The sequence below is a fragment of the Hemitrygon akajei genome, chromosome 15 (genome assembly GCF_048418815.1).
Source record: "Hemitrygon akajei chromosome 15, sHemAka1.3, whole genome shotgun sequence".
NCBI classification, from domain to species: Eukaryota; Metazoa; Chordata; class Chondrichthyes; order Myliobatiformes; family Dasyatidae; genus Hemitrygon; species Hemitrygon akajei.
In genome coordinates, this window is record NC_133138.1 from 41,365,926 (window position 1) to 41,389,125 (window position 23,200).

The window sequence follows — 23,200 nt, forward strand, 5'->3', positions numbered from 1 at the left end:
GAATTTTTTTGAAGAGGTTATGGGGAAAGTTGTCGAGGGTAAAGCAGTGGATGTTGTCTATATGGACTTCAGTAAGGCCTTTGACAAGGTTCCGCACGGAAGGTTAGTTAGGAAGGTTCAATTGTTAGGTATTAATATTGAAGTAGTAAAATGTATTCAACAGTGGCTAGATGGGAGATGCTGGAGAGTAGTAGTGGATAACTGTTTGTCAGGTTGGAGGCCAGTGACTAGTGGTGTCCCTCAAGGATATGTACTGGGTCCAATGTTTGTCATACACTTTAATGATCTGGATGATGGGTTGTAAATTGGATTAGTAAGTGTGCAGATGATACTCAGATTGGTGACGTTGTGGATAATGAAGTAGGTTTTCAAAACTTGCAGAGGTTTAGGAGAAAAGAAGAGTGGGCTGAACAATGGCAGATGGAGTTTAATGCTGATAAGTGTGAAGTGCTACATTTTGGTTGGAATAATCCAAATGGGACATCCATGGTAAATGGTAGGGCATTGAAGAATGCAGTGGATCAGTGATCTAGGAATAATGGTGCATAGTTCCCTGAAGGTGGAATCTCATGTGGATAGGGTGGTGAAGAAAGCTTTTGGTATACTGGCCTTTATAGATCAGAGCATTGAGTATAGGAGTTGGGATGTAATGTTAAAATTGTACAAGGCATTGGTGAGGCCAAATTTGGAATATTGTGTACAGTTCTGGTCACTGAATTACAGGAAAGATATCAATAAAATAGAGTACAGAGGAGATTTACTAGAATGTTACCTGGGCTTCAGCACCTAAGTTACAAAGAAAGGTTGAACAAGTTGGGTCTTTATTCTTTGGGGCATAGAAAGTTGAGGGGGGACTTGATAGAGGTACTTAAAATAATGAGGGGGTTAGATGGAGTTGACGTGGATAGGCTTTTATCATTGAGAGTAGGGGAGATTCAAACAAGAGGATGAGTTGAGAGTTAGGGGGCAAAAGTTTAGGGGTAACATGAGGGGGATTTTCTTTATTTGGAGATGTGGCTGTGTGGAACGAGCTTCCAGTAGAAGTGGTAGAGAAAGTTTTGGTATAGTCATTTCAAGTAACATTGGATATGCATATGGACAAGAAAGGAATGGAGGGTCAATAGGACTAGGTGAGAGTAAGTATTCAGCACAGACTAGAGGGCCGAGATGGCCTGTTTCTGTGCTGTAATTGTTATAAGTATGATGCACTATCAATAACTCTCGGAGACGGGAGGTGAACAATAGGCTTTTTTAGCTGCAAGAGACCACCACACAACATCCTGGAGACTGAGGGAGGAGCAGTCACCAGAGGGGCGTGTCCAGACAGGTATATGTAGTTCATCACAAAGTAGCTCTGCTATTTCCTCTGGTTCCATACACTTTCCCACACACTCAAGGTTCCGAAGATCCTTTCCTATACACACTTTGTCACAGACTGACCACAGCAAGTCAGAGTTGGTAAGCACACCTCCACTACCTCTATCTACACATCCAACTCCATAGTTAAATTTGCGGACAATACCACAGTGGTTGGCCTGATCTCTGACAAGGATGAAGCTGCCTACAGGCTTGAGGTGGATCATCTGATGGAGTGGTGGAAGGCCAACAACCTGGTCCTTAACACTTCGAAAGTAAAAGAGATGATCATTGACTTCAGGAGATCAAAGGACTGAGTACACCCCTCCCCCGCCTGCTATTGAAAGAGCGCACAGGCTGTCCACTTTGAAATTTAAAGATTCAACCAGACCAATATTTATTTTGGTTTGTTTTCATCACTTTAAAGATCAAATAATGCGACAGGCAAGAAAACAGTTTTCGGATTCAATCAGTCTGAGCTCCGTTTTTATGAAGATTATCCGAAAGAAGTAATGGAACAAAGAGCAAGATTTGCTTTGGTAATGAAACAAGCATGTGATAAGAAACTATTTCTCTCTGAGTTACCCGACAAGAATGCACGTTTTTCCTCCTAATTCTTCCCCCACGTCCTTTCTTTGACCCAAAAGTCGCGCTGGATTTTGTCTAGGCCATACCAGTCACCGCTACTGACGTTACTACTGAATGAACTATCTGAAAAGCTGTTTGATTATCTGTATAATACTCATTTTCAAAAAGATGTATGAAGGCTAACACGAGGAAATCTGCAGAAGCTGGAAATTCAAACAACACAAAATGCTGGTAGAACACAGTAGGCTCGGCAGCATCTATAGGGAGAAGCACTGTCGACGTTTCGGGCTGAGACCCTTCGTCAGGACTAACTGAAAGGAAAGATAGTAAGAGATTTGAAAGTAGTGGGGGGAGGGGGAAATGCAAAATGATAGGAGAAGACCGGAGGAGGTGGGATGAAGCTAAGAGCTGGAAAGATGATTGGCGAAAGTGATACAGAGCTGGAGAAGGGAAAGGATCATGGGACGGGAGGCCTCAGGAGAAAGAAAGGTGAGGGGGGGGGGGGGGAAGCACCAGAGGGAGATGGAGAACAGGCAAACAACTAAATATGTCAGGGATGGGGTAAGAAGGGGAGGAGGGGCATTAACGGAACTTAGAGAAGTCAATGTTCATGCCATCAGGTTGGAGGCTACAGCTCTGTACCTGACATATTTAGTTGTTTGCCTGCTGTGTTCCACCAGCATTTTGTGTGTGTTGATATATGGAGGCTATTTGGATATTTCATTGACAGATTAATAAAAGGAGAAAAGAAAACCTGCTCATTACATCCTATTGGATTTTTTTTGGAAAGAAGATTTACAGTTCAAGTTTGACTGTTTAAATGGTTAATTACATATTTGACTGAGAAAAGAGGATAAAAGGATTTGTTCCTTTTATCTAATATTTGGTTTGATGTTTGTTGTTAAATTACTAACCGGCAGTTTTTTTCCTACCAATAGGGTTTCTTTATATGAGGGTTTAGTAACTATGATATTACTAATATTTTTGTAAATTTGGTTCGGTTAAGTATACTATTATCTGTTTTATTATAGCGCCCTATAACTGAATTTAAAGTTTTCTCAGGTATTTAAAGCTAAACTTAAGATGGCGCTAGTTTTCTCTCTAAGAGATTATATTATTTTGGTTCTTTTTTGTTTAATACATGATGGAATGTAAACGCTCTCCTTTGTTGAGACGTTACTGTCTTTCTTGCAAGGTCATTTTTTTGTGTACTGGAGGGAGGGAGAGACGACACCGACAGAGCGGCCCATTGCTTCGCATCTATTTTCGTTCGCTTACCTTTTTTCCGGGCTTTTGGGAGGGTGGAGTTAGGAGTTCTTTCCCATTGGGTGGTTCTGAAGCATGCGTGTTTTCTATATGGCGGTATACTTAATCACCGCCATCTTTGATAATCCCGTATTGGTATGTATTCTGCGCATGTATAAAGTTAATTGGAATAAAATTATAGTATGGCAGTTAAACGGATTAATGTAATAAATTGGAATGTACGTGGTTGGAATCATCCTATTAAATGAAAAAAGACTTGATTATTAATCGATTCCAACCTGATATAATTTTTGCTCAGGAGACGCATATCAAGGCAGGAGATCAAAATAGATTTTGTTGCTGATGGAATGGAATATTACTCCATGATACTTCTCAGAGCAAAACTAAGGGTGTGACTATCTTTATTAAATCAAATATATTTACTCAAGAGGATATTGAATCAGATTCTAATGGTAGATTTTTAATTGTTAAAGGAGTGATTTGTAATAGAAAGGTTGTTTTGGTTAATTTGTTTGGTCCTAATTTAGATCCTTTAAAAAAAAATTAAAAAATAATTTTTGATTTACAGCCAGATTTAAATGAGTATATGTTGATAATAGGTGGGGATTTTAACTGTTTGAAGCCTATGATTGATAAGAGCTCAACTAATCAACAACTTCCAAATTGTTCTGCGCCAGTTATTAACTCCCTTTTGACTGATTTTGGGTTGATCAAATTATGGAGGCATTTGCACCCAGATAACAGAATATTCTTTTTTTACATGTTTAAAAAAATATTCGAGATTGATTATATTATACTTGATCCCCGTCTTTTGCCTAATGTTAAAAACTGTGAATATGACGCTATTGCTATATCTGTGATCATGCGCCTTTGAGTTTGTCCTTCGAATTTGACGATGTCATTTTTGGCTGTCCACCATGGCGCATGTCTCAGACTTCATTGCAAAACTCTGACTTTATCAGTTTTATCGCAAGCCAGATAAAAGCCTCTAACCTGACGGCATGAATATTGACTTCTCTAACTTCCGTTAATGCACCTCCTCCCCTTCTTGCCCATCCCTATCATATTTAGTTTGCCTGTTCTCCATCTCCCTCTGGTGCTCCCCCTCCTTTTTCTCCTGAGGCCTCCCGTCCCATGATCCTTTTCCTTCTCCAGCTCTGTATCACTTTCGCCAATCACCTTTCCAGCTCTTGGCTTCATCCCACCCCCTCCAGTCTTCTATCATTTCGCATTTCCCCCTCCTTCCCCCCCCCCCCCCACTACTTACAAATCTCTTGCTATCTTTCCTTTCGATTAGTCCTGACAAAGGGTCTCGGCCCGAAACGTCGACAGCCCTTCGCCTTATAGATGCTGCCTGGCCTGCTGTGTTCCACCAGCATTTTGTGTGTGTTGTTTAAAATAATTTTTCTTTTTAATGATGTGAGGTATGTCCAAATTACAAACCCCATTTCCAGAAAAGTTGGGATATTTTCCAAAATGCAATAAAAACAAAAATCTGTGATATGTTAATTCACATGAACCTTTATTTAACTGACAAAAGTACAAAGAAAAGATTTTCAATAGTTTTACTGACCAACTTAATTGTATTTTGTAAATATACACAAATTTAGAATTTGATGGCTGCAACACACTCAACAAAAGTTGGGACAGAGGCATGTTTACCATTGTGTTACATCACCTTTCCTTTTAATAACACTTTTTAATCGTTTTGGAACTGAGGATACTAATAGTAGATTTGCAGTTGGAAATTTTGTCTATTCTTGCTTGATATAAGACTTCAGCTGCTCAACAGTCCGTGGTCTCCGTTGTCTGATTCTCCTCTTCATGATGCGCCATACATTTTCAATAGGAGATAGATCTGGACTGGCAGTAGGCCAGTCAAGCACATGCACTGTGTGTCTACAAAGCCACGTTGTTGTAGCCCATGCAGAATGTGGTCTGGCATTGTCCTGCTGAAATAAGCATGGATGTCCCAGGAAGAGACGTCGCCTTGATGGCAACATGTGTCTCTCTAAAATCCTAATATACACCTCAGAGTCAATGGTACCTTCACATACATGCACCTCACCCATGCCGTGGGCACTGATGCACCCCCATACCATCACAGATGCTGGCTTTTGCACCTTTCGCTGATAACAAACAGGATGGTCATTTTCATCTTTGGTACAGAACTCAACGCCCATTTTTTTTTCTAAAAACTAGCTGAAATGTGGACTCATCTGACCACAGCACACGGTTCCACAGTCTTTCGGTCCATCTGAGATGAGCTCGGGCCCAGAGAACTCACCGGTGTTTCTGCATAGAGTTGATGTATGGCTTCCTCCTTGCGTAATACAGTTTCAAGTTGCATTTCTGGATGCAGCAACGGACTGTGTTAAGTGACAGTGGTTTTCTGAAGTACTCCCGAGCCCAGGTGGCTATAATTGTCACAGTAGCATGACGGTTTCTTAGGCAGTGCCACCTGAGGGCTCGAAGATCACGCGCATTAAGTGGTTTCCGACCATGCCTTTTACACACTGAGATGTCTCTGAATCTTTTCACAATATTATGTACTGTAGATGTTGAAAGACCTAAATTCTCTGCAATCTTGCGTTGGGAAATGTTCCTTTTGAACTGACTAACCATTCTCTCACGGATTTTGGCACAAAGGGGTGAGCCATGACCCATCCTTGCTTGCAAAGACTGAGCCTTTGATGGAGCTACTTTTATACCCAGTCATGATACCTCACCTGCTACCAATTAGCCTGCTTAATGTGGAGTCTTCCAAACTGATGTTACTTGAATATTCTGTGCACTTTTCAATCTTATTTTAACTCTGTCCCAACTTTTGAGTGTGTTGCAGCCATCAAATTCTAAATTTGTGTATCTTTACAAAATACAATTAAGTTGGTCAGTAAAATTATTGAAAATCTTTGTACTTTTGTCAGTTATATAAAGGTTCATGTGAATTAACATATCACAGATTTTTGTTTTTATTGCATTTTGGAAAATATCCCAAATTTTCTGGAAATGGGGTTTGTAGTTATATGGGATATATTCAAAGCATTTTTACGTGGTCAGATTATTTGTTCAACTAAACTTTAAAAACAGACTAAAGCAGAATTAGATAAAATTTCAAAACAAATTGAAGATTTAGATAATATCTGTGACTTCCCCTAATATTGACTTTTTTTAAAAAAAGGTGGAATTTCTTCAATCACAATATAACCTATTAACTCATCCAATTGAAGGTTATCTACTTAAGTTAAAGAGCCAATTTTATGTTTGAAGATCAAAAATAATAAACTACTTGCATTTCAATTAAATTCAGCTGGAGCCAAGAGGCAAATTTTGAAAATTCATAGAAAAGATGGTACCCTGGCTTGGGATTATGAAGAAATCAGTAAGATTTTTATACTGAACTTTATAAATCTCAATGTCCAGTAGACTCTTATGAAATGAATGCTTTTTTACAAAAGATTGCTTTTCCTAAAATTTCTGCTGAGGATCAAAAAACTCGATGCCCAAATTACTGAATCTGAAATTCATAAAGCTATTTTGTCAATGCAATCTGGTAAGGCCCTGGGACTTGATGGTTATCCTGTAGAATTTTATAAAAAATTTGGAAAATTGCTTTCTCTATACATGTTGGAGATGTTTAAAGAATCTTTTGTGAAAAGTGATTTACCCTCGACTTTTTATGAAGCTTCTATTTTAATTCTCAAAGGATAAAGATCTTACTGATTGTAACTCATACAGACCTATTTCATTATTGAATGTTGATGCTAAGATTCTCTCAAAGATAATGGCCAATCGCTTGGAGAGTATTTTGGGTAAAATCATTTATAAAGCATGTTTGATCTTTAAAGGGTTGTTATTGTTAAATGTTCAGAGATTATTTAACATTATATATTCACCTTCTAAAACAATGCGTTATATCTTTGGATGCTGAAAAAGCATTTGATTAAGTTGAATGGAAATATTTAATGTTTTAGAAAAAATTGGTTTGGTATCAATTTTAATAATTGGATTAAAATAATATATAAAGCTCCTATTTCTACTGTTGTCATTAATAACTGTAGGTCTCCTTTCAGCTATCACGGGGACAAGACAAGGTTATCCATTAAGTCCTTTGTTATTTAACTTAATATTAGAACCCCTTGCGATTGCTCTTCGTGAAGCCAAAAATATTCATGGGATTTTTGTGAATGAGATCATGCACAAGATCTCTTTATGCTGATGATTTATTGGTGTGTATGTATATCTAAGTCTGAAGAATCTATTCCTGCTTTGTTAAAATAATTTGAAAAATTTGGAGGCTTTTCAAGATAAAATAAATTTTAGTAAAAGTGAATTACTTTAAATGAATCTGTCTATGATAATATTCCTTTTAAAGTTATGGATTCTTTTAGATATTTAGTTGTTATAATTACTAAAAAAAATCTTTATAAAACCAACTTTCCTCCTTTAGTGGATTCTATGCAGTATTCCTTTAGTAGATGGAGCCCACTTACGTTTTCACCCATTGGTCATATTCATGTAGTTAAAATGATTTTACCAAAATCTTTTTTATTTCAGAATATTCCTGTTTTTTTGACTAAGAAGTTTTTGATCAGATTGATTCTATTATTCTGTTTTTTATTTGGGATAATAAAAGACCAAGAATTGGTAAATGTCATTTGCAAAAGTTGAAAAAGGACTGAGGTCTAGCTTTGCCTAATCTGAGAATGTATTATTGGGCTGTTAATTTGCAGTATGTCCTTTTGGTTATATTGATCGGCCAATTTGGGTAGACCCTGGAACTGAGAGCTGTGAAACAGTTTTATTTAACTTTGTTATTAGGAGTTGCTCTATCTATAGCTAAAGTTGCTAATTTAAGCCTATATCCCGTGGTTAAGCACTCTTTACAAATTTGGATCCAGTTCCACAATTGTTTAATCTTAAATTTAAACTTTGTAGTATAATTTATGGTAATTACTTAAACCTTCTTGGAGTGATTCAAATTTTTTTTACTTTGGAAAAATAAAGGTATTAATTTTTTTGGATTTATTTAAAGAAGGCAGATATCTTTTGAACAATTAGTCGAAGTATTCTCTCTCATATTCACACTTTTTACAATATCTTCAAGTTAGACATTTTTACAAAAGTATTTAAGTAATTTTCCTTGCATATTGGAGGCTGACTTGTTAGATACTATTATGAATATGAACCCCTCGTAGAAAGGTTCTGTTGGAAGAATTTAATTTATTATTACAATGGGATAAGCATCCTTAAGATGAAACAGGATTGCGAGAAGGAACTCAATTTGACTTTTATATGGGAAGATTGGACACGGATTCTGAAGCTGGTTAACTCTTCAATCTGTGCTAGTCATTCACTGATTCAATTTAAAATTGTACATCGTTACCATTTGACAAAGGAGAGACTTTATAAAATATTTCCCAATGTTGACAAGTATTGTGATAGATATAAAACTGAGATAGCTACACTGACACAAATGTTCTGGTCGTGTTCTATATTAAAACAGTTTTAGAAGTCAATCTTCTCAGCAATTTCTAAAGCACTCAATCATTTTACAACCTAATAAATTGACTGCTTTTTGGAATAATTCCTCAAAATATCCATGGTATTTCTGTGTCTGACCAACATGTTATTGTGTTTGTTACATTGATAGCTAGGAGGGCCATCTTGTTGAAATGGAAGGATATATCAGCTCCTACTTTGTCACAATGGTTCTCTCAAGTGATGCTGTGTCTCAGCTTGGAGAAAATTAGAAGTCAAACCTTTGAACCTTAATTTGATTTTGAGAAGAGATGGGGCTCATTTGCTCGTTATTAGCATTTCAGTTAATTGATTTCCTCCACGATCTAAATGTATTTTTTTGATATTTTTTCTTGTTGGCTGTTTGTTTGTTTTTTTAGAAGTTTTCTGTATGACGCATGGCTCCGGGGTTGTACCTCCAATGGGTTTCTTTTATTTCCTCATTTTTCTTGCTTAGTAGGGTTTGTTTATTTACAAAGTTTTCGATCCTTAAGATAATTTCCTCTCATGAGGCATTAAGTGTTGTTACTTAGATGTACTTGTGTTATTTTTTAATAATAATATTTGAAAAGAAAGAAGAGATGATCATTGACTTCAGGAGGTCAAAGGACTGAGTACACCCCCCATATACATGGAGAGGTAGTGTAAAGTGTGGAAAACCTAAAGTTCCTTTGAGTTATGTTCTCAGAACAGATGACGTGGACCACCAATATCTCGCTGCTTTTTTTTTAAAAAAAGGCACAACAAAGACTTTTTTTCCCTCAAAACTGAAAAGAGCCAAACTCTCTCAAAAGCTGTTGCTTAACTTCTACAGAAGCACAATTGAAACCATCCTGACCAACAGCGCCACAGTGTGGTATGCCAGCTGCACAGCTGCTGAGCAACGAGACCTGCATTGTGTGGTGAGGACGGCCCAGTGAATTGTCAGGATGGAGCTCCCAGGACTGGACACCAACTATTCCAGCAGACTCGGGAGGAAAGCAATCAGCATAACCAGAGACTCCACACAACCCAGCCACTCCTGGTTTTACCTGCTGCCATTCAGCAAAAGGTCCAGGACACTAAAAGCCAGAACAAATAGACTGAAGAACAGCTTCTACCCCAGAGCCATGCATTAGAGATATTCCGGTGCTGCTGCAACTTATTTTCTGCTACTTACCTATTTAATACTGTTTTTCTATTACTGTCTTGTTTTTATATACCACTTTAATTACTTGAGAGGAATCTAAACAGACATTCATTGTACCTTTGTATTAATTGTACCATTGTAATTTGTTTTTATATACCACTTAATTACTTGAGGAAGCCAGACAGACTTTCATTATACCTGTGTATTTTTACCACCTTAACCCGTCCCTGATATATTTAGTTTTTTCCCCACCCTCCCTTTCTCTCTGCCCATCACTCTGCCTGTTCTCAATCTCCCTCTGGTGCTCCCCTCCCCCTTTCTTTCTCCCTAGGGCTCCCGTCCCATGATCCTTTCTCTTCTCTAGCTCTGTATCCTTTTTGCCAATCACCTTTCTAGCTCTCAGCTTCACCCAACCCCCTCTGCTCTTTAATTTTGCATTTTCCCCTCCCCTCCTACTTTCAAATCTCTTACTCTCTCTCACCTTTCAGTTAGTCCTGACGAAGGGTCTCATCGACAGTGCTTCTCTCTATAGATGCTGCCTGGCCTGCTGTGTTCCACCCACATTTTGTGTGTGTTGCTTGAATTTCCAACATCTGCAGATTTCCTCATGTATGCCATTGTAACTTGTTATATACCACTTTATTTAATTGCATGAAAGGAAGCCAGACAGACTTTCGCTGTGCCTGTATATTTGTACCTCTGTATTAATTGTATCATTGCAACTTGTTAATGTATACCATGTTATTTAATTGTGTGAGAGGAAGCAGGACTTCTATTGTACCTGTGTATTTGTAACTTTACATTGATTGTACCTTTGTAACTCTCCCCCTCCCCCTTTCTCCCTAGGCCTCCTGTCCCATGATCCTTCCCCTTCTCTAGCTTTGTATCCATTATGCCAAACACCTCCCCTCCCCTCCCCAGCAGGTAACTATTTTAACATTGAGCTGGTCTCTTTCCATCTGAATTTATTAAGAGAGCTGGGCATCCCAGTTGTCTTTACTTTGTGGATCCTATATATATATAATTTTTTTTATCATACACAAAATTGGAAATTGGTTCTGCTAGGATTAGCTTCATCTGGTACCAGCTTACACTCTTCTACATGTAAGACATCCTTTGGGAACCCAGTCAAATTGATTGCACATTATATCACAGAAGTAGCTGTAAGAAAACAGAAATGTAGCAATTACAAAAACATAAGTAGGATTGGACATTCAAGGTGATCACTGCTGATATTCTAAACCCTCTGTTATCCTTTTTCCATTTTGATCTCCCTCTTAACTATGGCTCTTAGGTCCATTTAGAATTGCAAAGCTTTACAACTCTTTAAAGAAATTTCTCCTCATCTTGATTCTAATTTCTGTCACCTTGAGCCCTGAGTCTCCTTAGAGCAGTTAGAAAAAATGTTTCAGCATAAAATCTTTCAAGCAGTAATGTTAAAAGTTTTAAAAGTGAGAATACAACATGTGGGGAAAAAAACCACATTAGGGCCATTTCATCCCCCTTATCAAGCATTATTGGAAGATCACCAAGTTCGAGACCAGAATAACCTCACTCAGGCTACAAGGTTGATTGGTAGTACAAAATAGCGATATCATTATAGAGAATGACATGACTATTTCCTGAATGTGATACAGATGTATTGCTGAGACAAAGCAAACAAGCTCTGTCAGTTCTGGACAGTCAGTCAACTTCATGTGGCTCCTTTTGGAACCTCTAGATTCAACTGTCCTGATTCTGTTTTGTTCTTTGCAGCTTGTATTTATTTTGGATCATACTGAGGTTGTTGACGAGAAAAGGAAACTGAATCATGATAACAGTGATGAGAAAAATCCTGATTAAAGGGTGATCCTATCAAGGTATTTAATGATGGTGAAAATTGAATATAGAGAAAGAATTCCAGAGACTGAATACTTAAAAATCATCCTTTAAATCTTTGGATCCCCAAGCATCTCATAGCCAATAATTTATTGTTGAAGAAATGACTTTTTTTCATGCATAAAAGTGGAAGAGAGTTTGTGAATGGAATCCTACAAACAGTTAACAGTTAGGGATTGTTGAATACATTTTGGCCAGAATACCAGAGGAGCAGCCCTTTCAAAAGTGCCATTGAACTGTGCTAATAAAGTGGCCACTCAGTATACATTCATGTTCTTGGCTATATCCGCTTTAGGGTTCGATGTGTTGTGCATTTTAGAGATGCTGTTCTGCAGACTACTGTTGTAATGTGTTGTTATTTGAGTTACTGTTGCCTTCCTGTCAGGTTGAACCAGTCTGGCTGTTTTCCTCTTACCTCTCTCATTAACGAGGCATTTTCACCCACAGAATTGCTGCTCACTGGATGTTTTTGTTTTCACCGTTCTCTGTAAACTCCAGAGACGGTTGTATGTGAAAATCCCAGGAGATTAGCAGCATGGAGATAGTAAAACCAACGTGTCTGGCGCCAACAATCATTCCACAGTCAAAGAAATCACATTTCGTTCCTATACTGATGTTTGGTCTGAACAACAACTGAAGCTCTTGACCTTGCCTGTATGTCTTTATGCATTGAAATGCTGCCATATGATTGGCTGATTAGATATTTGCATTAATGTGTGTACCTAATATAATAGCCACTGAGTGTATGTTCATGGTTTCTGCTGTTGCCCATCCGCTTCTAGGTTTGATGTGTGTTTCAGAGATGCTCTTCTGCACACCACTGTTGTTACGTGTGGTTATTTGAGTTACTGTTTCCATCCTGTCAGCTTGAACCAGTTTGGATGTTCTCTGACCTCTCCCATTTACAAGGTGCTTTTGCCCACAGAATTGCTGCTCACTGGATTTTTTTTTTTGATTAAAAAAAATTTTTTTTTTGATTTTTGCACCATTCTCTGTAAACTCTAGACACTTGTGTGTGAAAATCCCAGGAGATCAGCAGCACGGAGATACTGAAACCAACATGTCTGGTACCAACAGTCACTCCAATGGTCAAAATTACTTGGACAACAGTTCTTCCCTATTCTTATATTTGGTCTGAACAACAACTGAACCTCTTGATTGTGTCAGTATGTTTTTATGTATTTGAGTTGCTGTCCCATGATTGGCTGATTAGATATTTGCATTAATGAGTCAGTGTACCCAATAAAGTGGCCACTGAGTGTATGTTGGCCTTGGTTTACACGTAGAGTAACAAAAGATGCACTGATGATTATGTAGCATTAGATCATTGCTGTGGTGGAAAAAACTCAAGGACTGAAAAATGTCAATGACAAAAACGCTTGGCTCTAGTTAGCTGTCCAATCTTGGTCAGTGTGCAAGATAAACCTCAAGTGGATTATCAATACTCTATTAATAGACTGGTCAATTATGTTGGTTAAACTATATTAATACCTCCTGGTCGTATGCTGATATTTCTGAGCTTTGGATCTTGCTCTCTCAAATCAATAAACTACAGAGGTACTGTGCAGTTACAATCAACACACATCTGTAATGATCAAAACTTGAAAGAATAAGTCAAAAGAATTAATGGAGTGAAAATTCCTGTTTTCATTCCCTATAGGCAAAAATATTCTTATAATAATTAAAATCAGAATCATGTGCCTTACTGGCCAGTAAAATGTAACTTCCATTCTGTTTCTAAGTTTTAGTACCAATAATTGACATTTATTTGGCAAATATTACTGAATAATTAATACAGTTTCTGTAAACATGAGCAAACTGTCACATGAAGAATACCATCAATTAAACACTGTTTAGCGTATTCACAGCTACAAGGAGATAGCTTGACATCACAAATGCTATTTCATTCCAAAACATCTTATTTGAATGCATTTGGTTATAAGAAACGTCATGTGGTTCTTTTCTCTTGATTAATCTGACAGAATTCAAATTATGATTTGACAAGTTGGTTCACTATTGTCACGTTTAGTAAGATACAGAGAGAGATCGTTTTGCATGCCATTCACCCAGATAGTTTCATCGCAGCAGTACATCAAGGTACTACAAGAGAAATAACAGAATCCAGAATATAGTGTTATTTTCTTGAATTATGCCAAATCTGACATGTCATATATAGCTGTGCAAAGGGTTGAAATTATTTCTTCACAGTTGGTATTTGTTTATAAATTTCTCTCCTATACTTGGTGACTGATTATATGAAAGCTAAATAAAAGATTATTTAGCTGTCAGAATTCTCACCTCAGTGGTTTGTTTACAACCTGCAACAGAATGAATGAGTTGACATCCAACCAACTTACTTGACACAAATTGGAAAAAAGAACTAGATTCAAGAGGTGAGAGAGAGTGTGTGTTTTCAGTGACTGCATCATTTTAAGGCAGAGGATAATGGAATAACTTCAATTCTATCCAAACAAAGAGGCACAAATCCTGAAATCATAGAAGATATGACATGAATCATAGAAATATTATTTTTCTGGTGTTGAGAGACTAGATCTTTGCACAAAGCAAAGCAGACACAGTGGGTGCAGAACATTTGTTCTTTGTTCTATAGTTCTCATCACTAAATGTTAGAAATTCTCTGGGCACAAGTGCTATCTGTTCTCAGCGTGTCAAGACCAAGCAGATAGAGTATTTTTCAATGATAAAACTATGTGAGGAAAGCAGTAGCCACTGGAAGAAGTTACCTTGCATTTTGCATAATCCATGCAATGCCGAGCTTCAACTATAGCACTATGGTTGTAGGAGCCGTGTATTTGTTTTGTGTTGTGAGTCTACTATGTGTATTATGGTAATTAGTCACATGAGTGGGGGTGTGATAAAAGCAAAGGGAATAAGTTGCATATTCATGCTTATTTTGTGACAGTTTGTAGCTTGGGACTGCTGAAGGTTATACCTTTGCTGATTGCTTTGATAACATACAATAATGCTTAATAGTATATTTCCTAATGACTAATAAAGGATCAAAATAAGGAATTTGACTCTTTAGAGCAATCGTTGGAGTTGTGCCATTTCACGCGAGTATAACAAGTCCGTCTGGGGTTGTAGGCTGGTGGCAATTGTTTGATTTTGGATCAAATTTTGCCACTACATTATGTCAGCAAAGATTTTGACAGTTATACCAAATGACTGGCAGCTTGTGCAAGAACAACCTTTTTCTGTTCATTTTGTGTGTTTGGTTTGAATCACAGTTTTGAAGTGGTCAAACATTGCTGTGTCCAATTGGATTGGACTGAAGAGCTGTGTGGTGGTGGCTGTCTGAGTTGTTTACAATATATATTAATGATTTAGACGAGGGAATTAAATGCAGCATCTCCAAGTTTGCGGATGACACGAAGCTGGGCGGCGGTGTTAGCTGTGAGGAGGATGCAGGGTGACTTGGATAGGTTAGGTGAGTGGGCAAATTCATGGCAGATGCAATTTAATGTGGATAAATGTGAGGTTATCCACTTTGGTTGCAAGAACAGGAGAACATTATTATCTGAACGGTGGTCGATTAGGAAAAGGGGAGATGCAACGAGACCTGGGTGTCATTGTACACCAGTCATTGAAAGTGGGCATGCAGGTACAGCAGGCGGTGAAAAAGGCAAATGGTATGTTGGCATTCACAGCAAAAGGATTTGAGTACAAGAGCAGGGAGGTTCTACTGCAGTTGTACAAGGCCTTGGTGAGACCGCACCTAGAGTATTGTGTGCAGTTTTGGTCCCCTAATCTGAGGAAAGACATTCTTGCCATAGAGGGAGTACAGAGAAGGTTCACCAGATTGATTCCTGGGACGGCAGGACTTTCATATGAAGAAAGACTGGATCAACTAGGCTTATACTCACTGGAATTTAGAAGATTGAGGGGGGATCTTATTGAAACGTGTAAAATTCTAAAGGGATTGGACAGGCTAGATGCAGGAAGATTGTTTCAGATATTGGGGAAGTCCAGAAGGAGGGGTCACAGTTTAAGGATAAAGGGGAAGCCTTTTAGGACTGAGATGAGGAAAAACTTCTTCACACAGAGTGGTGAATCTGTGGAATTCTCTGCCACAGGAAACAGTTGAGGCCAGTTCATTGGCTATATTTAAGAGGAAGTTAGATATGGCCTTTGTGGCTAAAGGGATCGGGGGAATGGAGAGAAAGCAGGTACAGGGTTCTGAGTTGGATGATCAGCCATGATCATACTGAATGGTGGTGCAGGCTTGAAGGGCCAAATGGCCTACTCCTGCACCTATTTTCTATGTTTCTATGAGTGTTTGACCCTTGTTTCTGTTTGAAATGCTGAAGAACTGAAATGATTGAATTGTTTCTCATTGAAAAGCTGAATTGGAACTGCCACGGTTTTTGTCTCATTTGCACAACTTGGAAGACAACATGATTTCAGCTAGAAGCAGTGACTTGAAACTGAGAGAGCAATTAAACAAACATGTAGTAATGAAGGTCAGTTCCCTGGAGGAAATGAAAATATGAAGTTAAAGAACAAACTGTGAGAACTGATAAAGGTGATGAGATAGAGGCCTACATACAAGCTGAAGAGAGCATGGATAACATTTGTGGAGCATGTTATGTTGTCAGCAGATTGTCACACCTTACTATGTGGTGTGGGTATGCTTGCCGATGAGGGTCACCAGTTGAAAAAACAGATGGTAAGCCATATCCACACGTTAGTACAAGGGCCTTTATTTAGTGCCAGCAGAAAGAAAATGCAAAAGCTGCACAAAAGTTGTGAAGTAGAAAAGTATTTACAAATAGTTAAATGAAATCAAACTTGTATGTACAAAAACAGCCTTTCTCCATGACACACTGTCTTTAACTTTCTAATATATCTATTCACCAACCGCCAACTCCAACCTCCATGCCTCTCTAGCAAAGCAAGACTGAGGGGTTAAATTTGCCTCCACCTGGCCACAAAAGACCAGAAAATCTTACTGTTAGTTGTGGGGGTGGGGAAGATCATGTGACCATACGATAATAATTATTTCAGATGCAGAACTGGAACATTTTAAACAGGGATTCTAACATCCTACAGTCTGATTCCACAACAAATGTCTTTGTTAAACCCATAGATCAGTGTCTGCGTGCTCAGATGAATATAAAAGAGTAATGCTTCTCCACCAGTGGTGTTGCCTGAGTAAGGTGTAGGACACCTGCTCCCACTAACCCAGGCATTATTTTGGGGAGCCCCAAACTGTTCCTTGGGTCTTTGGGGACTGTTCTGTTGTCTACAACCTGATGTAACCAGTAAAAATAAATGAACCCGTTTGGGATGACTGTATCTAGAATCCTTACTTTTATGAATTATAAACCAATAGAGCACGTTAACTGAAGGGATTGTTTTAATTAGCCAAGCTAGCAATTGTTTTACTGTTGGGGTGTGTAAATGGTCAACTCCCAAGAACTGCTGAATGGGAGGGCGGAGTGTGTGAACCAGTGGGGAAACTAGACCAGGGATAGGATGAGGAGGAGTGACTAACCGGGCAAAGGGCAAGTTTAGCGGGAGAATTAGCATTGCCAACCTGTTCTGTCACACAGATCAATGTCCCACATGGAAGATTGATTTAGCGGAGTTACACACAAGACAACAGACACTGGGGGATGAGCATGCCTTGGTGGGAAAGGCAGAACAGCATCGCCGAAGCCAGGAACAACTTTGGACGAAGATGGAGGAGCTTAAATTGCAGCCAAGTTGGCCAGAGTTCAAGGTTTATGGGCTGCAAGTTCTTTGGGTGCTAAGCCTGCTCCTGCAGAGCAATTCTCTGATGATTGTTCTTATTTTGGCATGGAGCAGAGAACATCCAGCATACTCAATGTCAAGGTGGGTACATTTGAGAATCAAATATCTATGAGCCACAAATTTGAACCCCAAGTGGTAGTTCACTCTCAGCCTACACTAAGGAGGCACTCTGAACCTATGCTATATCCAATAGCACAAGGTGCTTCTGAGAACATTGATTTACAGTATGGTGACGTAAACCTGATTCCGAGTCGTGTTTCCGATGGGAAAGGTATAAATGTCAGGCTGGAGGCCAGAAGGAAATAAGGAGATTAGTGGTGCAACAATGTGTTGCATCTCTTCCTAAAAGAGAGATTCAAATCTTCGATGGAAATCATCCATTGCAGTATCATTCATTTATGAGAGCTTTCAAGAATAGTATTGAAGGCAAGATCAATAATTATAGTGACTGTTTCTATTTTCCCGAACAGTTCACTGGGGGTTATCCTAGAGAGCTTGTCTAAACCAGCTCGGAGCAAGTATATCTAAAGGCCCAAGCTTTACTACAGGAACATTCTGGTGATGAGCACAAAACTGCTACAGCTTACATGTATAAGGCTCTTTCTTGGCCACATATCAAACTAGAAAACGTAAAAACTCTTGAAGACTACAGTCTTTATTCTTAGAAGTTGTTGCAATGCCATGGAAGGCCTGCAGGCCATGTATGAGTTGAACATGCCTGCTAATATGAAGATTGTCATAAATAAATTGCCTGATGAACTAAAAAGAGAATGGAGATCGGCAGTGTATGAACTGCAAAAAAGGCACAACAGTAAGATTACTTTCACTGACGTTGTTGATTTTATTGAAAGGCAAGTAAAGGTTGCTACAGACCTGGTGTTTGGAAAGAAATACAATGCTACGTCTCCAACAGTAAGCAAAGGTGTGAACAAAACTGGATCACAAATTTGTTAGCAAGCTAAAGGAAGCAACTTTCTCACTAGTGTGGCTACTGTGGAAAGTGAAACTGAGGCCAGAGCTGATGAAAAGGGTGCAGATTCGAAACGAGCCATGAATGAATAGAATACTGCAGTGCCTAATGGTCTTACTGGGGCTGGTGACCATGATTGTAAACTTCCTATAATTCCAGTTCAGGTGAAGTCTAAGAAGAGTAACACAACGAAGGTTACATATGCATTCCTAGATCAAGGAAGTACCGCAATGTTCTGTACAGTGAGGCTCATGAACAAGCTCAAACTGACAGGAAAAGGAACACGCATTTTCTTATGCACCATAGGTCAAGAGAAGGTTGTGAGTAGCTACGTCATTTCAGGATTGAAAGTGTCTGACTTAGATGGTGAAACTATTATGAAGTGTCTAACATCTATATGCAGGAACATATGCCCATCCACATAGGGAACATTGCTTGTCACAGAGATCTTCAGGAATGGTCTCACCTGAAGCACGTTTATTTGTCGTAAATTGAGTCAGAAATTGTGTGTTGATGGGGATGAATGTGCCTAAGGCTTTTGAGCCGTTGCAAGTAATTCATAGTTTTAATGATGAACCTTAAGCAATCAGAACAGTGCCAGGTTGGACTGTTAATGGACCATTGAAAGGAAACCAAGGTGATGGAAGGGACTACACTCAGCTCGAGCTGACAGTTAACAGGGCTTCAGTTTTGCACTTTGGTGAGCTTTGGCAGCAGTGAATCAAGACAGATTTTCCTGAACATAGTCAAGAGGGACAACTTGATTTGTCAGGAGAAGATCACGTTCCAGGATAGACTGCTTTCCAAAAGAGGACCATATATAGTTATATGGTTATAGGACAATTGTATAAATGTAGAGATTTCATATCTTCTGTATCTTGTTAGCATGTATTCTGTGTTGTGAATTTATTACGTGTATTCTGGTAATTAGTCACATGAGTGGGGGGGTGCAATAAAAGCAAGGGAATAAGTTATGTATTCTAGCTTATTTCATTGCAGTTTTTAGCTTGGGACCTGTGGAGGTCGTATCTTTGCTGACTGCTGTGATAACGCTCAATAATGCTTAATTGTATGTTTACTAATCGCTGATAAAGGATCGGATAGGGAATTTGACTCTTTGGAGCAATCATTGGAGTTGTGGGTGTGTCACGCAAGTATAACAACTCCGTCTGGGGTCGCAGGCTGGTGGCAATTGTTTTGTTCTGATTTTGGATCAAATGTTGCTGCTACACTGTGGTAACAGTTCAATAGTCTGACATAAAAACTGGATACATTCAGCAAGCTAGGCAGCGTGAAAGGAGATGGAAGCGGAGTTAATGTTTCAGGCTGAGGGCACTTTGTAGGATTGGGAAAGAAAGAAAACCGTTTTAATTTGCAGAGAGAATGAGGAATGGAGGATAAGAGAAAGAGAACACTTCTGATAGACTGAGGGGATGGCTGATGTGGGGATAAGCTTTAGAATGGGGCAGCTTTAATTGGAACATACCTCGAAGCATGCAGTGAAATGTGTTTTTGTGTCAAATCAAATCAGCGGGGATTGTGCTGGTGAGCGTTGCTATGCTTCAGCATGCCGACAACTCCCTAATCCTAACCACGTGTCTTTGGAATGTGGGTGTGTTTTAGAGCACCCAGAGGAAACCCATACAGTGAAGGGAGAACGTACAAGCTCCTTACAGACAGAACCCAACCCCGATCTTACAACCGGTGCTGTAAAGCACTGTACTAGCCACTTGCTACCAGAGGTTAGATGTTTGGAATGTGAATGAAGGAATATAAACACTATAAAATGAGAGCAGTTAGAAAGAGAGGCAGAAATGTAGTAAATACCCAGCACATTCGGCAGTGTTATTGCAGAGAAAATGAGAGCCGGTATAACAGATGAAGGATGGTCAGCAGTAAACTAGCCGGCTTTGATACAGCCACAGAAAGTGAGATATAATCTGCCTTTGAGGAATCTGCCTCTACACTGAGGAAGTCACATCATGAGCTGTACCCTCAACTGGAAGAAGGAGAGTGGTCATTTCACCTGAATGGACTATTGGGGTCCCGGAATAGTGCAAAGGGCAGGACTTGCATTTCTTGCAGTTCCATTATTCACCAGTCTGCTGTTTTGATGCCTTTAATTCTAAAGTACAAAGTTCAAAGTAAATTTTATCATCAGAGTATATATATGTCAACATATACAACAACCCCAATATTCATTTTCTTGTGGACATTCTCAGCAATAGTAGCTATAACAGGATCAAGGAAAGATCAAGCAGAGTGCAGAAGACAACAAACTGTGCAAGTTCAATTATAAATAAATAGCAATAAATAATGAGAGCATGAAATAACAAGATAGAGTTCTTGAAGTGAGATCCTTGGTTATGATGGATGGACAAGTGAGTGTAGTTATCCCCTTTTGTTAAAGAGCCTGATGGTTGTGGGGTAGTAGAATGGTGAGATTTTATTTTTCAATTGTCCTTACTTTTATACTTGTAAAGTACTCTTCCTTTGGACTACAACTTCCCAGTGCAAGACTGGAACTTGTTTATTTTCTTGGAGCTGATAAGGATTTGCTCTATTAAACTTGATATTGAATGCAGCACATGATTTATGCACTGAGTATCATTAAACAATGGGCAGAGCGAGACTTGAAAGAGCTGAATATAGCCCTTTTATAGAAATGTGCATAGAAATTGCAGCACAGATATAGTCCTAACTAATCAATGTAGGGGCTTATACTCCATTCCAGCACAAGTGGAGAAAAGACTCCTCAAGACCTAATCAGTGATGCACTTAGCCTTTGTATTCTACAGCTCTAAAATCATCGTTTAGCTTATCTCTCTCTGTTAATCCACAGAATGTACCTTTATCCTTTGGAAATGATTTGTTTGCTGTGGAACTGATATTAGAATATTTTCCACAGATCATTTCTCAATATTTTCAACCCAGCGTTTTCTGATCAATTGCTTTTCACTTTGATATTTTCATTTTTATCTATTCTCCCTTTTCTGTCCCTCATTAAACTCAATCATGTGGTGACTATTTTCCAGTTCTCCCACTGCCAATCTGTAATTAGATAGATTTTTTAAGAATTAAAGCAACGTTTCTTTTGTTGTTGTTCCGGGAAAATTTGATAGGAAGCAATTCTTGATGCATTTTAAATCATTCCTCTTCCAAACTATGTGCATTGTATTCTTTGACCAAGTACATGACCAAACTGCAAATTCAGACCAAAAGACCATAAGACATAGGAACAGAATTAGGCCATTTGGCCCTTAGAGTCTGCTCCACCATTCGACTGTGGCTGATTTACTATCCCCCTCAATTCCATTCACCTGCTTGCTCCCTGTAACCTTTGATGTCCTTACTAATCAAGAACTTATCAGCCTCCACTTTAAATATATCCAATAATTGGCTTCCACAGTGGCAATGAATTCCACAGGTTCACCCCACTCTGGCTAATGAATTTCCTCCTCAGCTCTGTTCTAAATGGATGTCCTTCTATTCTGAGGCTGTGCCCTCTGGACGTAGACTCCCTCACTGTAGCAAACATCCTCTCCACATCCATTTCATCTAGGCCTTTCAATATTCAATAGGGTTTCAATGAGATCCCCCCTCATTCTTCTAAACTCCAGTGAGTACAGGCCCAGAGCTATCAAAAGCTTCTCATACATTAACCCTTCTTTCCGGAGTAAGTTTTGTGAACCTTCTCTGAACCCTCTCCAATATCAATGCATCCTCTCTTAATAAGGGGCCTCAAACTGCTCACAGTACTCCAAGTGTGGTCTGACCAATGCCTTATAAAGCCTCAGCATTACATGCTTGATTTTATATTCTAGTCCTCTCAAAATGAATGTAATATTGCCTTTGCCTTCCTTACCAGTGACTCAACCTGAAAGTTAACTTTTAGGGAATCCTGCTCGAGTACTCCCAAGTCCCTTTGTACCTCTGATTTCTGAATTTTCTCCCCACTTAGAACATAGCCTATACCTTTATTCCATCTACCAAAGTGCATGACCTAACATTCTCTACACTATATTCCTTCTGCCAATTCTTTGCCCATTCTCCTAATCTGTCTGTCCTTTTGCAGACACCCTGCTTCTTCAACACTACCTGTTCCTCCTCCTATCTTTGTATCATCTGCAAACTTGGCCACAAGTTTGATCAATTCCATCATCTTCTAAATCACTAACACAGAACACAAAAAGAAGCAGTCCCAACACCGACCACTGTGGCACACCATTAGTCACCAGCAGCCAAGCAGAAAAGACCCCCTTCATTCCCACTCTTTGCCTCCTGCCAATCAGCCAATCTTCTATGTGTGCTAGTATCTTTCCTGCAATATCATGGGCTCTTATCTTGTTAAGCAGCTTCATGTGTGGCATCTTGTCAAGGGCCCTCTGAAAGTCCAACTACGCACCATCCAGTGACTCTCTTTTGTCTATCCTGCCTGTTATTTCCACAATAAATTTACTCTAGTACTTTAAGAATATAGTGTTGTTCTTTTTTGCAATACTTACCATGAACTTGGACCGTTTGGGAAGTGGGGACAATGGGTTGCTTCCTGGAGACCAGAGATCTACAGCTTTCCATTGAGCTCAGACGCACACTTATAGTATTCTCTTTCCTAAAGATATCCGAGTCACTGTAGGTTGAAAGATTATCCCCATAGATGTGAGGGCAGCATCTGGATGGATTGAAACGAATGCACAATCTTTGCAGGTCAGCCTAGG

General features: G+C 39.0%; 1 protein-coding gene across 1 annotated transcript in view; it reads right to left on the reverse strand.

The window, feature by feature from the left end:
- Nucleotides 1-10,944: 10,944 nt before the first annotated feature.
- LOC140739585 (RYamide receptor-like) overlaps nucleotides 10,945-23,200 on the reverse strand; it is a 70,654-nt gene continuing 58,398 nt past the window's right edge. Inside the window, exons 6-7 of the mRNA XM_073067983.1 lie at nucleotides 22,988-23,195; nucleotides 10,945-11,020 (exon numbers count right to left, since the gene is read on the reverse strand). Of these exons, the coding sequence (XP_072924084.1) occupies nucleotides 11,004-11,020; nucleotides 22,988-23,195 (225 nt within the window). The 3' untranslated portion in view covers nucleotides 10,945-11,003. The remainder of the gene's footprint in view (nucleotides 11,021-22,987; nucleotides 23,196-23,200) is intronic.